At 41.5% G+C, this 20,468-nt stretch overlaps 1 protein-coding gene across 12 annotated transcripts in view; it reads left to right on the top strand.

Annotated features, from left to right (window-relative positions):
• JAKMIP1 (janus kinase and microtubule interacting protein 1) overlaps positions 1-20,468 on the top strand; it is a 341,711-nt gene that overhangs the window by 255,924 nt on the left and 65,319 nt on the right. For 11 of the 12 annotated variants that reach the window (XM_033949625.1, XM_033949576.1, XM_033949596.1 and 8 more), the window contains 3 exons: positions 6,209-6,292; positions 12,312-12,374; positions 15,323-15,421. In XM_033949625.1, coding sequence (XP_033805516.1) covers positions 6,209-6,292; positions 12,312-12,374; positions 15,323-15,421 — 246 coding nt within the window. Of the gene's footprint in view, positions 1-6,208; positions 6,293-12,311; positions 12,375-15,322; positions 15,677-20,468 lie in introns of those variants that run through there. The other variant, XM_033949643.1, reaches the window with a different exon arrangement.

The following is a 20,468-nucleotide window of genomic DNA, read 5'->3' as shown; positions in this document are numbered from 1 at the left end:
GAGCCGCTCACTATGTTAAATAGTTTGGCGTCGTCGGCGAATAGTGTTATTTTACCTTGAAGCCCCTGAGTCAGGTCCCCTATGAATAAGTTGAAAAGGAGCGGTACTCCACTTATCACTTCTGACGTTTTAGAGAGGGTACCGTTAACCACCACCCTCTGAATTCTACCATTGGCTATTTTTTGGGCTTGCGAGCTACTTTTAAAATGACCAAGTCAAAATGATCTACTAACAATAAAAAATTTTTTTTAAAAACCACAAAGCACACTGTACGCAGAAAAATGTTAATAATCATTCCTATTCCGGGGTTTTCTCTAAGAGGTCAAAGCAGATGACTCTATGCACTGTCACCTCACTAACAACCATACAAAAATAGACAAATATACCCCCTCCCTTTTTACTAAACCACGATAGCAGTTTGCTGCGCTGAATGCCCAGCGCTGCTCTTGACGCTCATAGGCTCCCTGCGCTAAAAAACGCTATTGCGATTTAGTAAAAGGGGACTATAGTGTAAAATATAGACAGCAGATATAAATTCAGACACATTTTGATCAGTAAATTTAAAATAAACTCATTTTTCCTACCTTATTGTCTGGTGATTTCATGAGTCTCTGGTTGCACTTTTTTCTTCTGACTGCATCCAATCTTTCTTCCCTTCTTTCAGCCAGTATGCTTCCTCTCCTCCTGACCTCATTCCCCTCCCCCTTTTTCTTCCTCTCTTCCTGCCCTTTCTTTTTTTCTCTCTTCATGCCCCCTTTCTTTTTTTCTGTTTCTCTTCCTGCCATCTTACTTTCTTTCTCCTTGCCCTCCCCCAAGCCACTGCCAATGTCACTGCCATCGGGGAACAGGCCCCAAAGCCGCTGGCCGCTGCCCCCACCAACCTCTCCCTACTTTGGGCCGACCAGCATTCCTCTCTCCGATGTCAATTCTGCCGTCGGAGAAGAAGGCTGATTGGCCCAAGATCACAATTGATTGGGGGAAATGCTGCCGGGTCCTGCCTTCGCGGAAACTGAAAGTAGGCAGGACCCGGCAGCAAGAAGATCAAATGGAAAACTTAACTGACCTGTCTCCCGCCTTAGCCCATAGCGAATTTATGCTTCGGGGATCTAACATGTACGTGCCGGCTTCCCTTCTCTTCCCTCCCCCCCCCCTCGGACATAACTTCCGGTTTCGGAGGGAAGAGAAGGGAAGCCGGCACACACACGTTAAAGCCCCGGAGCATAAGTTCGCTACGGGCTAAGGTGAAATCTTGAAGCCTGCTTTTTTTTAATGTTGAGCTGCAGCGGAAGCAGCAGAATTTAGCTGGGCGGTCATCTAAATTACCCGGGCGGACCGCCCAGCTGAAAGGCCCTAGGGAGAACACTGATCTAGAATAATAAGTGAGGTGATCAAAGTTACAGATGTCAGTATTATTCAAAGTTGTTAAATCGAATGCAGATTCAAAGAAATGTCAAGAGAACTTTGGGAGATTGGACATCCAAATGGCAGATGGAAATTATTTATTTAAAAAAATTATATTCTGCTTATTCCTAGGGTTACCAGATTTTCTGTTATAGAAACCCAGACACATGATCCTGCCATGTTCCACCCCCAGCCCTGCCTTGATCCACCTCCATCCACGCCCTGTTATGCCACTGGCCCTGCCCCCACAAAGCCTCATCTTTCTTCTCCGACCTCCGTTTCACGTCTGGAGGGCCCTCGAGGATGTGCGGATGTGTGTGACATCATCCGTTCATGCTCAGAGGCCCTCCAGATGAAACCAGAGGTCGGGGCTTTCCAAAACCCGGACAAACTACTGGGTTTTGGAAAGTCCATCCGGGCACCCAGACAGTTCTCTAAAAAGAGGACATGTCCTGGTTTTCCCGGACATCTGGTAGTTACATAGAGGGATATGAAGTAGAGTTTTTTTATTCTTAAAACACCTCCTCCTTTCCTTATTTAAATGTATTTGTTTTGTATTTAAATGTATCTGTAACTTGATCTTCATTGTCTCACCTTATTATGGCTGATTTCTGAATATCCTCTGCACACAGTGCTTGAACTCAGGGCTCATATAAATGCAAAGAGCTGGGGAATTGAAAATCATCTGAAACAGCTCAGCTTTCAGTAAAGAATTAATATAAAATTTAGCTTCGGGTTATGTTTTGGTTTTTAAATTTGCATATCATCATACCACTCTATGCTAACTTATCTGGGTGTAAAAACCTGGAATGACCTACCAGAAGCCATCAGGAAAGAGACAAACTACACCACATTCTAAAGACTCACCTCTTTGACAATTGACTGTCTTAATTTCTGTATAGCACCCCCTACTTCTAGGTCCCTCCTTTTGCTTCTCCATGTCCCCTTTCCCTACTACTTTCCCCTTCCTCTTTGATCTGTCACCTTAAGCCTGTATAGGTATGTGCGACTCACAAATGGAAGATTAGATTAAATTAAATTAGGTCATACAGCTATGAAATGATGAAGCCAAAGAGAGAGAGTGAAAAAAATTAAACAAAATTATAAATATAGGAACACTGTAAAATAACAGAGATAATTTATGAAAGTAAGCATGTGAAGCATAATTACCAGAAGTATTTCATGAAAATAGGATGTTTTAGTCTTTCCTGCTATTGTTTCATTGTTTAGCCACTATATGAAATATCTCCTGAGCGCATAAGTTGTTTCCACAGATATGTTTGTCTTTTACACTCAGTAGTTGGATGTAGTGAATAGGCCCTAAGCAAGATATTTGCGCTGTGGCTTGAAAGATCCTTTTTTGTGAAGATATCCTCTGAACCATAGGGTAGTTAAAGGATAATTTTAGGGCACTTAGGATAGTAGGGCGGGAAATTGTTTATGATTTATTTGGTATTTGCTGTACTGTGTTTTCTGGCACAGGTGTTAAGGCAATTTACATGATAAAATATAGAGTACAGAATAGCTATGCATTCAGTAATGAAGAGATCATTACATAGCCTTGTCAGAGTAAGAAAAACAACAAAACCCAGGTGAAATCGCCATTGGCTCCATGTACTCTGTCTGAGTTCCCTGAAAGGTAACTGGAAAACTGAGTCTTCAAAGCTGCTCTTATTTGTTTTTAAAACAGTGTAGCATACAAAGGAAGAGCAAGAACATTCCAGAAGAGCCTGAGATGGAACAGGAAGAACCAGTTGAAGAACTAAGCGGGTATGGGTCAGATAAGGAATAGTCAAGGACGTAAAACAGAGCAGATTACCATGTGTAAGGACCAAATCTTACATTCAGTTCTGAATTGAACAAAAGCCCTGGATCGATAGCATGGAATGTTGCTACTCTTTGGGTTTTGGCCAGGTACTAGTGACCTTGATTGGCCGCCGTGAGAACAGGCTACTAGGCTTGATGGACTGTTGGTCTGACCTAGTCATTCTTCTGTTCAATGCTGATGCAATAGAAGATGGGCAATGTGATTAAACTTACAAGCTTGATAAAAGAGTTGAACAACTGTATTTCTGAAGAGACGGAAGCTTCTTCAAGTTGCATTAGGTACATTACAGTAAACAAATCCAGAACACAATATTTGTGAAAGTAGAGGGTGCAAAATGAGTTATCAAAGTAGCTACGGAGAGAGTGCAATTGCCATAAGACAAAGAAACTTTTCTTTACACTAGGGATTTGTGAAGTAAACAGCAGTACATTTAAAGACGCCTAAGTGTCTTTGTGCCTTCATAAAATGCTAGCACAAATCCTGTAGAAATAGCAGCTAAATTTGTAGCATCTTTCTAACCATTGTAAACCGCATAGAACTTCACGGTCCTGCGGTATATAAACTGTTATTATTATTATTAAATTGTGGGTGCTGACATTTATGCATACTTGAATAATCTGGACACAGACATTTACATCTGCTCTAGAGAGGAGGTATAAGTGTACATGCCTGCAATATAGGCATGATTGATGCTACTTAACACTAGTGCTTTATAAAGATATGTGGGCACCTGTGTAGGTGTTTACTTACCATCTTAAACCAGGCACCCTGCTATAAAATCATCATCTGCATACGTACATATTCAGGAGTACTATCTGTTTAACTAACACCCCTGAAGAGAGGCATTATCAGATAGGCTACTGTTACCATTACCATTGTTTTATATCAATCCCAGATATTATTATTAATAATAATAATAATAATAATAATAACTTTATTCTTCTATACTGCCATCAACAACAGTTTTAGGCGGTTTACACGGAAGACAATTAGTGAGAGTACAAATCACACAATAAATACACTAGTTACAATCTTAAAATCTCCTAGGTTGGGTAATGAATTTGTCAAACCAAGTGGTCTTAACTAATTTTCGAAAAGAGCAATAAGATGAAGCTTGATGGATACATTTCCCCTAACCAAGATTGCAATTTGCCTGCTTGAAACGCCAATGTCCTGTCTAGAAAAGTCTTATATCGGCAAGCTTTTACCTTGGGATAGGTAAACAAATGAAATCTTCTGGTTTCCCTCAAAGGTCTGTATAATTCAAAGTGGGGGGAAAGATAAATTGGAGACAATCCCGATACCAATTTAAAATAAGTGTAGGCGAATTTGAATAATACTCTTGCTTCTACAGGTAGTCAATTCAATAGTTGATAGTATGGGCTGACATGATCGTTTTTAAACCAAAGATCAATCGGACAACTGTATTTTGGATTATCCTCAGTCTTCTTAAGATTTAGTAACTGGGGAGCCGTTTTACTAACGTGCAGTGATATCTGGATTTAGCACGATATATCGCTGGACTTTCCTATGCACTAAGACCAGATTTAACATGGCAGTTGTGTAGGTCTTTTTCTTTTTGTTTTGTGTTTTGCGGGTTATGCATTCATGTTCCTATTAACAAGCAGCAAAAATTAATGTAGGAAGACTTTCTACCTCCTATATAGGGGGGTTGCATGTATTCCTGCTTAATCCTGTGTTATTCAGTTAGCTCATGTTGATCTTGTGCCACCTGGATGACTAGGGAATGCCTACTGTCTGCCCGTGACACCCCCCCCTTCCTAAAAAGATTTTTAAAAGGCAGGTAACACATGAGTTGCAAAATACAGCAAAACAGCTGTTGTCTGTTAGTGACATACACTGTACAACAATAATAATCACAAACTTGCTCCACTGCCGGTAGACATACACCAAAAACCACCATGGGAGGTCAGGATCCTCTGAGCAACCTGGGCAGTGGTTTGCTCCCAAATTCATACACATGATGTATGAAGCCTTTTTAGGTTTTAAAAGCCGACCTAACCCAATGGGGACCTCAGAGGAGATAGCGCCAGAATTTTTAGCTAAAGGCACAGGGTCCACCCCAAGGAGCCATACTGATCTCTCAGGGACCCAAGCTCTGGTGGACTCAGGGCAGGGGATGTAGGTTTAGAGTCCATGCCTTTACATTTCTCATTCAGGGTTCGTACTGGTTTTAAAAGCATTGTTGTTTAATGTTTACATTTAGTTTGGGGTAGTTTCCCCGACACCTCTCTCTTAGGTTTGCACTCCTAGGACTCGCTAGAAGCTTTAGTACTGACTGAGGAAGAGGAGCTCATCCCAGAGTGATAGGAGGTGGAGCATGAAAACAATCAGTGGGCTTTCTACAACCCTCAAATTAGTGGGGGTTAAAACCCAAAGGTCAAGATTATCAGCCCTAGTTATAAAAAAGAAGATTGGCTTACGGTCGGTCTATCATAGGATACAGTTCAAGTGTGCATGTGTGGTTTTCAAACTCCTTTATGGAATATTTGACTCTTTGATTCCCCTTAGTGGGAATTCCTTTAGATCCTGCTATTCAAGAATTACAATTCACAAATTAGCATTTCCTTCTCTGAAAGGTATTAAAAGCACTGGGAAGCTTGGTAAATCTTTTACTTTTAAATTGGTGAGAATTTGGAATGGACTTCCAGATTCTCTAAGACTGGTAGATCAATTATTTCAATTTCAAAAAAGTTTAAAAACCTGGTTGTTTTCACAATAGTTAATCTGATTTTAGCTGTCGTATAGTAATTTTAAGCAATTCAGTATACTTTTTTCTAACTTTTTCCATCCATCTAATCTAACCAATTTCTGTTTTTATCCCACAGTTTTTACTTGTTACCTTTCATTTTTTAAAGAACTGTAAACCGAGTCGAGCTCCTTAGGGAGTAGATTCGGTATATAAAATGAATATTAGATTAGTAAGAACCTAATCTTTCCTTTCATTCCATCTTTTAGACTCGTGAGCAACTTCAGGCTGATCTTATCAGGTACCAGGCAAAAACTGAAGACCTGGAAAGATCTCTAGCTGAAAAAGGACAGGTAAACGGCTTCATTAGTGTACTTGATGAATCCACCCTGTTGCTCCAGTGCAGTGTCTTTTTGTTGTGTTCTTAGCATGTTGGTATCGCTGAATCAAGGTGTGGTGTTTAGTTACATATACACTGGATTGTAATATTAAGAATTAAGATAGTAATATTAAGAATTTGTTCCAAAGAATGCATATTCTATTATTCTTTAGGTATATAATTGGTTTTGTATTCTAATCCATTAAAAAGGCAGTGTTGTGCATTAAACAGGATTTCACGTGCATAAATAGGCATAAAAGTGCATAAAAGTGTCCTGGGGTGTACCAAAAGGAGGCATTACCGTTTGTAGCATGTAGATTGAAGCAGCATACAAGGAGTCCCCGGGCTACGAATGAGTTACATTTTTAAAGCTATTGTTAAGGCAAATTTGTATGTAAGTCAGAACATTCCCATAATGCTGCATGCGTCTGGTAGCACTATAGAAATATTTAATAGTAGTATAATATGAGAGAAAAATATGTGATTCAATTCAAACCGACAGAACACAACATACCCTCCTCCCCCCGCAACCATCAATCTTCATCTGTGCCAGAGCTTCTTCCTTCTGCAGCTCTCCAGAAGAGAGGGGGTTGGGAGAGGGGGTTGGGTGGCAATGGCAACGGTAGCACTTGGGGGGTTGGGCATTGGCAGCAATGTCTTTGATGTACCAGAAGTGATATCAATCAGATGAAGCACGCATCATTAACGCATTAATTGTTTGGTTCATAAGTAAGGGTTGTACTTAAGTTGGACATTCATATGTAAGATTCATACATATGTTATAGAATATGTACATTTCTTCACAAGCTTAAGTAGGGGGGAATTCTTTCAATGATCCTCAAAATTGGGCACCTTTATAGAATAGGGTATAGCGCTGATTCCTCAGCCTGACTTTGGGCGCCAGACTTAAGCCTGCTTAAACCTGGTAGAAATGCTGGAGGTGTGCTTATCCGATATTCTATAACTATCCGCATAACTTCTTGGAATGCCCCGACACACCCAAGGCCCTCCCATTGCCAGGACCCTTTTTGGGATATGCGAGTTAGGTGTCCTGTCTTATAGAATAGTGACCAGACAGATGTGTGCACCAATTTTAATGAGGGCCAATTAACATCGATATTTGGTTGTTGGCCTCCAATTATTGATGGTTAAGAGCCCATTAACCAATCAATTTGTGTGCACATCTCAGCCGTTTGCCCAGATTTGGGTGCCATATATAGGATCTGTAGGTTTGTGCCTGCCTCAGAGCAGGTGTAAATCTCTGTGCTGCCTACTTCCCAGTGGGGCAGTTTTGAAAAGTCACATAGGTGTATGTTTTGCTTTTTTAAAAAGGTAGGGATCGCTCAGAAAAAAATTTAGGTCTTTTAGATCTTTTTCAGAATTTCCTCAATTTTCAGACCTTTTTATTATTATTTTTTTTTATTCCATTTTTTTTTAAAAGGAAAACATTTTTAATGAGTGTGAGAAACGCTCATTAATGATCCAATGGGCACTAGCCAATGCACATCCATGTAAATTAGCATCATGCTTAAATCAATATTGGTAAAGAGGGGGAGGGGTGAAAGGACAGGAAGCAGGGGTTATGGAGGGACTTCAGAATGGTTTAAACCAGGGCTGCCCAAGTCCAGTCCTCGAGATCTACTGGCAGGCCAGGTTTTCAGGACATCTACAATGAACATGCATGAGAGAGATTTGCATACCAAAAAGGCAGTGCAGACAAATCTCTCTCATGCAGATTCATTGTGGATATCTTGAAAACCTGGCCTGCCAGTAGATCTCGAGGATTGGGCAGCCGTGGTTTAAACAGTTATTTCAGATATTTACAAGGATATTGTTAGTTGTATTTGTAAATGAAATTTCAACTAACAATACAAATTAAAAAATAAAATAGGCTTAATACGTTTGTGTGACTCTATAGTCTTAAGAGCCCCGTTATGAAATAACTTTTTAAGGATTTTTTTAATCACTTTTTTTCCCCACGTGTACAGCCTGTTTTATTTGCAGTAATTGGTTTTTATAAAATTGTGCGAACCTCATAAACAAACAGCATGTAAAAACTGCTCCTGGCCATTTAAATGGCTTGCCTGTGGCTTACTGTAAATATTCAGCATCACTTAACCCAGTGTGCCGCAAACGTTTTGAAGCTGCGGCACACTAAATGCGGGACTGCGGCTGGAGGGCATGTGGAAGTGCGTGGGCGTTGACGTGATGATGTCACAGGCACATCTGCGCATGCGCTGATGTGCTTCAACCGTGGCCCTCAGACTCCTATTGCCACCCGGTGGTGGGATTCTAGAGACGGAGAGGTGCGGATAGCAGGAGAGGCACCGGCACCAGCTGACGATTAAGTCAAAGCTAAAACTGAGAAGGCTAGGATTTTTCTAGCCAGTCCCAATGACAAACTCAGGGAGACTACTATTCAGTTTAATGGCCAAAACTTTGAAATAGCAGCCAATATTAAAATCTTGGGAGTAACTTTAGACCGTAACTTAACTTTTGAGAATTATACTGACCAAGTAATTAAAAAATGTTTTGCGATCTTATGGAAATTAAGAACTCTAAAAATGTACTTTGATTTGGCTTCTTTTAGGACAGGGATGTCAAAGTCCCTCCTCGAGGGCCGTAATCCAGTCGGGTTTTCAGGATTTCCCCAATGAATATGCATGAGATCTATTTACATGCACTGCTTTCATTGTATGCTAATAGATCTCATGCATATTCATTGGGGAAATCCTGAAAACCTGACTGGATTGCGGCCCTCGAGGAGGGACTTTGACACCCCTGTTTTAGGATATTAGTACAATCCACTATTTTATCTACCTTAGATTATTGTAATATTATCTATCTGGGGTCACCAAGAAAACACTATCTAGACTAGTGCTGCCTGATTCATGATTCGAATCTGTTCACCAATTCACTTTGGGTGAACCGATTCAAATCGATTTAAAACAATAAAAAATCGGCTTCCCGATTCAGACCCTCCCCCTTCGCTCACTAAAGCAGGAGCGGCAGCGCTGCTCTTGCTGGCCGGCCGCTGCTGCTCCTGCTTTATAGGGTGAGGGGGAGGGTCAGTCGGGAAGTGTCCGGCTGGGACACTGGAAGCAGTGTCCGGCTATCCCCCTGGCCTCCTAGCATCAAATTTACCTAAATCCATCAGCCTGCATAAGATCGCTAGTGCTAGCGATCTTTGCAAGCTACCGTCGGATCTTCTGAGCTGTCTTCTCTCTGCCGCAGTCCCGCCTCCTTCTCTGACATCAGAGGAGGGGTGGGACCGTGGCAGAGAGAAGACAGCTCGGAAGACCCGACGGTAGCTTGCAAAGATCGCTAGCACTAGCGATCTTATGCAGGCTGATGGAGTTAGGTAAATTGAGGCCAGAGGGAACACGCAGGCCTTCTGGGGGGGGTGCAGTCCTTTGTGGGAGGGGGGTTGTACAGGCCTTCAGGGGGGTACAGGCAGGCCTTCTGGGGGGGAACAGGCAGGTCTTGGGTGCAGGCCTTTAGGGGGGACAGGCAGGCATTCAGGGGGGGACAGGCAGGCCTTGGGTGCAGGCCTTCAGGGGGGACAGGCAGGCCTTGAGTGCAGGCCTTTAGGGGGAACAGGCAGGCCTTCAGGGGGGTACAGGCAGGCCTTGGGTGCAGGCCTTTAGGGGGACAGGCAGGCCTTCAGGGGGGGACAGGCAGGCCTTGGGTGCAGGCCTTAAGGGGGGGGACAAGCAGGCATTCAGGGGGGGACAGGCAGGCCTTGGGTGCAGGCCTTCAGGGGGGACAGGCAGGCCTTGAGTGCAGGCCTTTAGGGGGAACAGGCAGGCCTTCAGGGGGGTACAGGCAGGCCTTAGGTGCAGGCCTTTAGGGGGGACAGGCAGGCCTTCAGGGGGGGACAGGCAGACCTTGGGTGCAGGCCTTCAGGGGTGGGATGTAAGCTTTCAGGGGAGGACAAACCTTCAGGGGAATGGGCCCTGTTGTAAAAGTACACAGAGGGAGGGAGGGAGGGAAGGGGAGTTCAAAGAGATGTGCATATGCCGGACTTTGGGGGGAAGAAATAATGGGTCTAAAAATAGAGGAGAGGGAGAGAGATGATGAGCAATGGGATTTAGGGAGGGAAGGAGCAGAAAGGGAGAGATGGTGTGGAGGGGGGGATAGGGATACTGGATAGGAGGGTAGTTGGGAAGGAGGGAGAGATGCTGGATGAAAGCGTAGTTGAGAAAAGGTGGATCTGTGGATGGAGACGAAAAAAAGGAAAGATGCCAGACCTCTAGGGAAGGGAAACGGAAGGGGAGGACAGAGATGGCAGATGGATGATTAGCACGGAGAAAGAAGAAAGAAGGAGACCCTGGCAAGCAAGTTATCAGAAGACAACCAGAGCCTGGGACCAACAAGATTTGAATAATGACCAGACAACAAAAGGTAGAAAAAATCATTTTATTTTATGTCAGATTTGAAACATGTATCCTGCCAGAGCTGATGTTAGACCGCAAACGTGAGCTAGGATTTAACAGAGAGAGGGAAAGTCTTTTTTGTTTGTTTACACCACAGCGCCAGTGTAGTTAGGAAAAGGCAAAGGGGGTGAAGAGACTATAAAAGGGTGAAGAAGTTATAAAATAAACTCACCAGGATGTTTTAAAAAAAAAACAAAAAACACCCAGTTGGGCAGGAAAATCAAACCAAATCGAAAAATCGGTTCAATAGGCTGAATCGAATCAAAATTTTTTTTTCCTGAATCGGGCAGCATTAATCCAGACTGCGTTTGGTACAAAATGCAGCAGTACGTTTGATCTTCGGCTTGAGAAAGTTTGACAGTGTAAGTCCATTCTATTTGCAGCTTCACTGGCTCCCTTTTGAAGCCAGAGTCATTTTTAAATTTGGTTGTATTTGTTTTAAAGCACTCTTTGGTTTATTACCATCATATTTATCTTCTCAATTGAAATTATTCATGTCAAGTAAGAATACAAGAAATTCTGGTATGTTTATGTACCCTACCCCAAAAGCCTGCCATTTTTAAAAGTTTCTTGGATAAGACACTGGCTTGTCAAGCTGGAAAAATGAACTCTGGGATGTGCTCCTTGATTGCTTACTCACATCTTATTATGTATTTAGAAAGTCGATGAAAACTTACCTGTTTGATAAATTTGTATGATAGTTTCTTTTATTGTATTTTGCTGAATTTGTATCTTCACTGAAATGTTTCAGTTCTCATGTTTTTTGTTTTTTATTTTTTATAATAATTTTTCTTATACTTTAAAGTGCTTAGTAGTAGTATAAATATCAATAACTTAATCTTTGTGACTAAAATCTTATCTTAAGTATTTGCATTGCTCGTTTCTCTCTCTCTTATCACGTCGGGAAAGGGATGTGCTAAGCAGACGTGCAGATCGGGATGGTGTAGATAAGTTTGTAAAGGGGGACTTTTTCTTGAAGCAGCCTAACGGCGAAACATGTCGATGTGACAGGTCCCTTTCCCGATGTGATAAGAGAGAGAGAAACGAGCAATGCAAATACTTAAGATAAGTTTTTAGTCACAAAGATTAAGTTATTGATATTTATACTACTACTAAGCACTTTAAAGTATAAGAAAAATTATTATAAAAAATAAAAAAACAAAAAACATGAAAATTAACATATTGAGAGGGCAAATGAAGAAGCCATAGCCATTAAGAAATATTGGGTTACCAGAAAAACATGAGGTGACCGAATGGCATGTCTGAAGCCCTGATAGATTATTTAAAAAATATCCAAGAATGTGTAGGGCATTGATCTTGGGGATGTTCCTATGAATGATCGGTCAATGCCATATGAACGACTGACACATTTACTTACCAATATGTTAACAGCATAGTTTTATGCGGTATATAAATTGTTAAATAAATCATAATTATTTATACCTTTCTTGTATCTACCATTTTTATCATAATTATTTATACCTTTCTTGTATCTACTGAATTAACTTTTTTATTGGGGGGTTGTTTTTTTCTTTTTCTTTTCTATGTTTCCCACAGGATTCAAAATGGATAGAAGAGAAACAGCAGCTTATGAGGGCAAACCAAGAGTTGTTAGAAAAGGTAAAAATAAATAAATAAATGAAAAAACTAAATAAGGGCCTAACCCCATGTAAACTGATAGTATGTTATGATAGTATGCAAATGATATTCTCAGTGTTGACAAACTGACTAGATCAGGTGTAAAAACTCAGTCTGGTAGGGCCACAGTCCACTCGGGCTTTTAGGATTTCCACAATGAATATGCATGAAATTAATTTGCATATGCATGGGATGGTAGATGGTATGGTTAGGCAGACTTGATAGGCCATGTGGTCTTTATCTGCCTTCATTTTTCTTTGTTTCATGCATATGCATTGTGAAATTCCTATTACTACTACTTATCTTTCGAAGCGCTAGATGTATATAGCACTGTACATATCATATGCATCTACTTTTTCTTCCCTAGTGGACTCACAAGCTAAAATTGTTCTCTTTTTTTTGTACCTGGGACAATGGAGGGTTAAATGACTTGCCCAAGGTCATAAGGAACTGAAGTGAGAACTGAACCCAGTTCCCCAGGATCCCAGCTCACTGCAACAACCATTAGGCTACTCCTCCACTCATGAAATCCAACTGGTGTGTGACTGTGGAGAGCAGAGTTTGCTCACTCTTGTATCAGGAAATGAGCATCCCATGTCAAAGAACATTACTAAGTAACTCACTGCTGCTTCCTAATGATAAATGAGTGAATGTGAAATGTAGAGGTGGGGTACAATAGCCATGATGCAATTAGAACTGGTCTTCTATTCCAATTTCTTGTGACATATTGATGTGCATGACTTAGGGCTCCTTTTACAAAGACGCACATAATAGCACGCGCTAAACCGCCGGCCGCGCTAGCCACTCCCACCTCCTCATGAGCAGGCGGTAGTTTTTCGGCCAGTGCGGGGGTTAGCGCGTGATTAAAAGTCACACGCACTAAAGCCGCTAGCGCGGCTTTGTAAAATGAGCCCTTAGTTGGGCAATAATAATAATTATTCACAGTCAAGGTTCCTGTTTGCTTCAGTTTTACTGAGTAAATGCATGAACTTGGTGTGGGGATGGAGGAAAACAAACAGAATGTTTCAATAATTAACATTTCTCGGGTTTTTAGAGTGCATTTATTTTTCAAAGAGAATATTTATAAAATTTTCTTGGAAGAGTGTGATCCAGCAAAACAACCTCATTGTCCTCCACTAAATTGCTTTTCCAATGCAATAGGTATGTCTTTCTGGTCAAGCAGGTTATCGCCCCCATGGCTGTGAGCCATATGCAGAAGGAATCCACTCTGGATTTTTTCTGTGATCCTCCTACTTCACTAGGAACTCTATTGCCACCTTCAGAATTTCCCTTATGCACACGAGCTGGAAAGAGTGTTTCTGTTCTGCTCTCTCCTTTTCTTATTTTTGGGGAGTTTTTGACTTTCAGGGTTTTCATTGTTAGGAGCTTTCAAATTTCAGTATCAGCTCTGCCTGCATAGAAAAGAAGCAGACTGAGGTCTGCAGCTGAATAGAGAACAGTTAAGCTCTGGAACATATTGCCAGAGGTTGTGGTAAGAGTAGATAGCATAGCTGGTTTTTAAGAAAGGATTGGACAATTTCCTGGAGGAAAAGTCTATAGTCTGTTATTGAGAAAGACATAGGGGAAGCCACTGCTTGCCCTGGATCGGTAGCATGGAATGTTGCTACTCCTTGGGTTTTGGCCGGGTACTAATGACCTGGATTGGCCACCGTGAGAACGGGCTACTGGGCTTGATGGACCGTTGGTCTGACCCAGTAAGGCTATTCTTATGTTCTTAAATCAAGGAAAGAGTTCATAGAAAAATTAAGTCTATTTCCACATCCAATTGGATTTCTCTGAACATAAGTGCCCCCCCCCCCTTTTTATGAGGCCGTATTAGAGTTTTTTATCACCAGCTGTGGCTGTAAAAGTTACGACACTCACAGGAATTCTATGAGCGTTGGAGCTTTTACAACCACAATTGGCAATAAAAAACGCTAAGGCGGCTTCATAAAAAAAGGGAGGGTGTATTTGTTCATGTCCCACACACAGACCAGATTCTTTATATATTTAGGGATTTATTTATATCATTAAGATGGGCTATTTCACACTAATTATACTCTTTGAGCACAGGTAGGGTTACCATATGGCTTCTGAAAAAAAAGGATGGATTGAGACATCTGGGTTTTACTTCCATTGAAAGCAATGGAACTAAAACCACACTTTCTCAATCTGTCCTCCTTATTTCCATTGCTTTCAAGGGTAGTAAAACCTGGCTGTCTCAATCCATCCTCCCTTTTCTGGAGCCTTATGATAACCCTAAGCACAGGTCCCATTTATGCAGTGAGATAAATGAACTCTGTTTCTAAAATGCACTACAACCTGGGCCAGTTAGTGTGTAGTAACTCAAATGCGTTAGCTGGTTGACACTTGTGCTCATTTTCTGCCTGTGACACTCCCCCTCAAAAACTATTTTTAAAAACCTAATCTCTGAGTTAGTATATGCTAACAGGCAAGATACTGCAAAACACATTAACATGTTTTGCGGTAGCCTGTTTTTCACACTTTTAAGTGCGCATTAGGGCTTAACATCCTTTAGTAAAAGGGCCCCTTAGTTACTAATAGTTGGGATCAACGGTAAAATAATACGTCTTAATGGTAATCCATGTTGATAACTTCCCCCTCATACTTTAACCAAATACCTAAACCCCATACCTTTAGTGTAGCTGGAGGTGGGACTAATCATTGGACTAGTAAGGCTCCCTAGCCTTACAAACTTCATAAAACTGCTTTATCACAATACTGACTTTGACATTTCATCCCGTTTCCTATATTAGAACGTATTAGACAAATCTGACACTACTCGTAGCAAAACTTTTGCAGAGAATTTAATTCAGCAGGGGGCAACTTGGGCGGGGCTAAAGATGAACTTGGGCCACAGTAGAGGCCTGGATATGGTACTCTTAATTGATTATTTTGTTGTCATGCAGATTTACAGACTGGAGTTGGAAGAGAGCCAACTGAAGAATGAAATGCAGGATGTGAAAGACCAGAATGAGCTGTTAGAATTCAGAGTGCTAGAACTGGAAGTAAGAGATTCTATCTGTAAACTTTCCAATGGAGCAGAGATTATGTTTGAACCCAGACCTGAAATATATATAAAATACACTGCAAAAAACTAATTTTTTTAAACTATCACTTTGGCTGAAAAAAATATATTTTGTTGTCTTAATATGTCCTAAAGAGAATGCTCACTAATTTTTTCACAGAGATGTAAAAAGTTTGCTAATGTATGTTGCATATAGTTTGTTTGGCACCTTAATAAAATAACTTGTTTTGCAGTTTTCTTTTGTCTTTTTTTTTGAGTTTATCATTTCCATAACACCTCCTTTCCTGCATGTATAATCAGTCACCTGGTATGCCTCCTGCACACTTGGTTAACACACATACATGTTGTATTTAACCTTGCATGTGGCTGCAAGTCAGACAGTTACTAAATCTTGTGCATGAATTGGTAAATATCTCTTGCCTCTAAAGATTTTTGAAGGGGCAGCTCTTCATCTGGAGAAAGTAGTTAGCGTTTCAGCACATTACATTCATGGTGATTTTTGTCCACGGAGCACAGGGATGTGAGAAGGCAGGGACCCTGGGAGATCCATCAGTGTGTCATACACACATAGGAGCTTGAACCTCGCATGCCACATTATGTTTCTGCAACGTGGCAAGAATGCCATATTTTCTTTGACTAGATGAGGATGATATTTGTCTGGAAAAAAAAAAAGAAATTCTGCTCTGGGAAACGCGTTACAAAGACATCATTTTAGAGTGATTATTATCCATTGCTATGCATTCATAATGTTGGTTTGTGGAAATGACCAGTTGTACTTTGCAACAGAGAGCAGCAATACAAATGAATCGGTAAATGAAGCTGCTGATGTAAGCATTTCCAGCATACCACATTATACTTAAGCAAGATAAAAATTTGCAGTTACCACTCAATACCTGCAAAACTTAATGTGCAGTGATTGTGAGGCCTCTGCAGTAATTCTTGTGCGTGTGCCCATCATCCTCCCATATAGTTAACATACAGAAAAGCTTTTACCACACATTAACTATATTGACAATTGTGCAGATGCACTTAATGCCACCTGCTGAGGTGACGATAAGTGATCAGGTGTATCTGATACAGTAACCACCGTGAGGTGACGTAGTAAATGACGGCAGATAAAGACCTGAACGGTTCATCCAGTCTGCCCATTAGTTATACCCATTAGTTAGTTGTCTCTTCTTTGATATTTCTGGGTCATAGACTTTAAAGTCCACCTGGTATTGTCTTGGGTTCCAAATGCTGAAGTTGCCATCCAAGCTCATCCAGCCAGTTTACAGGATATCTACCATAAAGTCTGGCCAGTAACATCCTCATTTTCCAAGTTAGTGGAGTTCCCATTGATGCCCTCCCCAGCCCAATCCTACACCAAATCATCATATATGGGACACAGACCATGCAAGTCTGTCCAGTACCGGACTTAGCTCTTTAATTTACATTCTTCTTTTTCTAATTAGAGATCCTCTATGTTTATTCCATGCTTTTTAAAATTCCATCACCATTTTCCTCTCCACCACTTCCCTCGGCAGGGCATTCCAGACATCCACCACCCTCTTTGTGAAAAAGAATTTCCTAACATAGCTCCTGAGTCTTCCTCCACGCAACCTCTAGTTTTACCATTTTCTCTTCTCTGGAAAAGATTTGGTTCTACAATATATTAATACCTTTCAAGTATTTAAACATCTGTTTCATATCTTCCCTGTCCCTCCTCTCCTCCAGTGTATATATATTTAGGTCTTCCAGTCTCTTCTCATACTTCTTTTGGTTTAAACCCCTTACCATCTTCGTCACCAATCCCAGGCTATACCCATTTCCCACCCCCATTCTATGTACGGTGTAGAAAAATGTGCACTGAACTTTGCATGCGGATCAAAGATATGCACCAAATTAATTAGCCAATTAGCCATTAACTTGCAATAAATTGATGTTAACAATCAATTTTTGCAGTTAATTGGCAGTAATTGGAATTTGCGTGTGCATCTTGCATGTTACAGGCAGTCCCTGGGTTAAGAATGAGTTCCATTTTTTAAACCGTTCTTAAGTTGAATTTGTATGTAACTCGGATCCTGTACAGTACACAGCCTATAAAAACATTAAAGAGCATTAAACATCAAAGAAACAGTCCTCAAAACAAAGAAGTGTAGTTTAAATAGAAAGAAAAAATAGGAGGTTTACACTTACTTTTGTTCTTCATACGTCTCACTGGTCTCTCTCCACCACCACATCCAACATTTCTCCCTCTCATCTCTCTCTTTTCCATGCATCTGTACCGCATGCCTCTCCCATCAGTATATCTAATATTTTTCTCTCCCTATGCCCAACGTCAGAGGGAAGGCTTCCGGGTTAGCTGCAGAGTGCGGCTGGGAGGAGGGAACCAGCCAGAGGAGGTAAACACCCACAGGAAGGAGGCACAAATTTGGGACACAACACAGAGGGAGGGAAGGACGATGAGGGGTGCGTTAGGACATAGAAGAGAGGAAGAAGTTCGCGTTGGGATCGAAGGGAGGAAGAGGGTCACTTTGAGGCGGGAAGGGAGGAAGAATGTCGCTTTGGGACAGGAAGGGAGAAGCAGACCTTGGTTCATAGGCACGAGTCCGATGTAAGTCAGATGTTCTTTCAGGGACTGCCTATATTTTATGATCCTGGGTGCTCAAATCCAGTAGCTCACAACTCAAAAGGGACAGGGCAAGGGCATTCCAAAAAACTGCATATGGTTTTGTAGAATAGCACCATTCCCACACTCAAATGCCAAGAGTTGGGCATCAGCATCTGGTTTGCCCCAGGTTTCAGCCGGTGTAAATATCGGCACCCTTATTGGGCAGGGGAATTGACTCTAAAAATGGAGCTGAACTTGGGGCTCCTTTTACTAAGCTGCGATAGCGTTTTTAGCGTGCACAGAATTTTAGCGCACGCTAAACCCGCACTATGTGGCTAGAACTAACGCCAGCTCAATGCTGGTGTTAGTGTCTAGCGCGCACTAAAACTGCTAGCGTAGCTTAGTAAAAGGAACCCTTGGTGTGCTATATATATAGAGAATAGCACTTTGTTCCAATTTTTCCAGTGCTAATTTTTCAGCGCCGTTTATAGAATTTACAGTTCAGTAACTATTACCGTGGCCATGAGCTAACACCACAAGCTATTTCATGCAATAACTGCTTGATGGCTGTAGTAAATGGCCCTATGTATGTTATGTTGTGGAAATAAAATGTTTGCAAGTGCATGATGTCTGCATGTATGCCACAAGATGTCATATTCCACATCAGACATTTCAGCCAACCCACCTTCCCTCTACCCTCCTCCCACCCCATGAATGTGGAAAATGTTCCATCATGAGTGAGAATCACACCTTCTCATCACAAACCCCGTGAACATCCTCTTTTCCATCACCATCATTCAGAGAACATCTTTTTAACGTGTTGCTTTTTAACGTTATTGCACGGCAACTACAAGAAGTAGTCCGTGGCAAAGCCCATAAAGCAGAGACTAAGTAAACTGTTCTATATTATAGCAGAGTTTTTTTGGGAATGGGTTACTGGGTGTAGCTTAGAGACTGGGTGGGGAGGGACCTGTTTAAGAAAATAGCGTGAAACTGTGTGTCCAGAGTAGCAGGACAATCTCTGGAAAATGTGAATGGGTGTTTTCTAAGGCTCCTTTGCAGGACAGCAGTCAGAGTGTAGAAAATTGGGCAAGGATGCCATACTTTTACAAATGTGGGTGGTTGGTTGCTGAAATGGAGATGTACAGTCTCTGGATGTACAAACAGTATAATCTGGTTGCGATTTACTTTGCCACTTAGGAATTTTAGTATTAGACAAAGTGAAAAAAGACAGTAGGCCTTGAAACAATACTCCATGTGATGAATTTCTGGTATCTGGAGGAGAGTCAGCACAAGTTAAAAAGTACATCGAACAGGTCACTGAAGTTGGGAAAAAGTCTTTGCTTATTATATGTGCTAGACTGTCACATGCAGAACCAAAATCATCAAAACCAATAGGTTTTGTTAGTATAATCACAGTATCTTAATGCTGTCTGTAAATTATGCTGTTTTGGTACAATTTAGTTTTGTGTCTCCCTGTGTGTTTTCCTGATAAAATATAGACCATTGATTTGCTATGTGTGGAACAGACCATGCACACAATTAAAAAAAAAAAAGTAACTTGAAGTTGGGTATCGGCAACATTTATCGCATTGTCGAGTATGGCAGTTGCACGGAAACAGAAGTGCTGGATCATATTATGAAAAAATTAGAAATATGCAGATTGTCTCTAGAAAAACACGGAGTCATTTTCTCTGTATTCACTAACAAATTAAGGGCTCCTTTTACAAAGCTCTGGTAGTGGCTGCTGCTGCTGCGGTAATTGCTCCGAAGCCCACAGGTGTTGGAGCATTTGCTGCATAGCAGCCGCTACCACAGCTTTGTTAAATAAATGTGGGGGGATGATGACTTTTTAATGCATTATTTTGAATATACTAACTCTCTCCCATTGTGCTCCTTTTTCAATGAGAATATGACTTTCTGCCTCATCTTTATCATGTTTTAGTGCTATTTATATCTCTTGTGCGTACCATTTTCTTGTGTAGCTATTAGATGATAGAACTTGTTGAGGGGCATACGTCTGTCTCTACATACGTGCGCATAACTTATATGCAGCTAGGCAGGCATAAGGAGCTGGGAGCTGCTGGGGTGGCAGGGAGACAGAATGCTAGTGACCAACAGCGGCCACCCACCCACAAGAACACCCCTCGCACACTGCCCCTTTCCCCAGGGACGGGAACTTACTAATGCTGGGGCAGTAATTGAAGCTGAGATGCATGTGGCCCTCGGTACATGTTTCTTTCACAGGCCCTGCTTCACCCTAAGGCAGACAGGAGGGAGCAGAACTTGGCAAAGGAGCATATTGTGATGGCCCCGTGCATTTTAACAGCCTGCTCTGCATCGTCTCTTCAGCCAAAGGTAGAAAGAATGGCATGGAGAAAGAGTTGTGGGGGAGGGGATGCACCATTGTACAACACTAGTAGCAATATCTTGC

Source organism: Geotrypetes seraphini, chromosome 1 (genome assembly GCF_902459505.1).
Source record: "Geotrypetes seraphini chromosome 1, aGeoSer1.1, whole genome shotgun sequence".
Lineage (NCBI taxonomy): Eukaryota > Metazoa > Chordata > Amphibia > Gymnophiona > Dermophiidae > Geotrypetes > Geotrypetes seraphini.
Note: the sequence above shows the minus strand (reverse complement) of the source record. Positions and strands in the feature narration are given on the sequence as shown.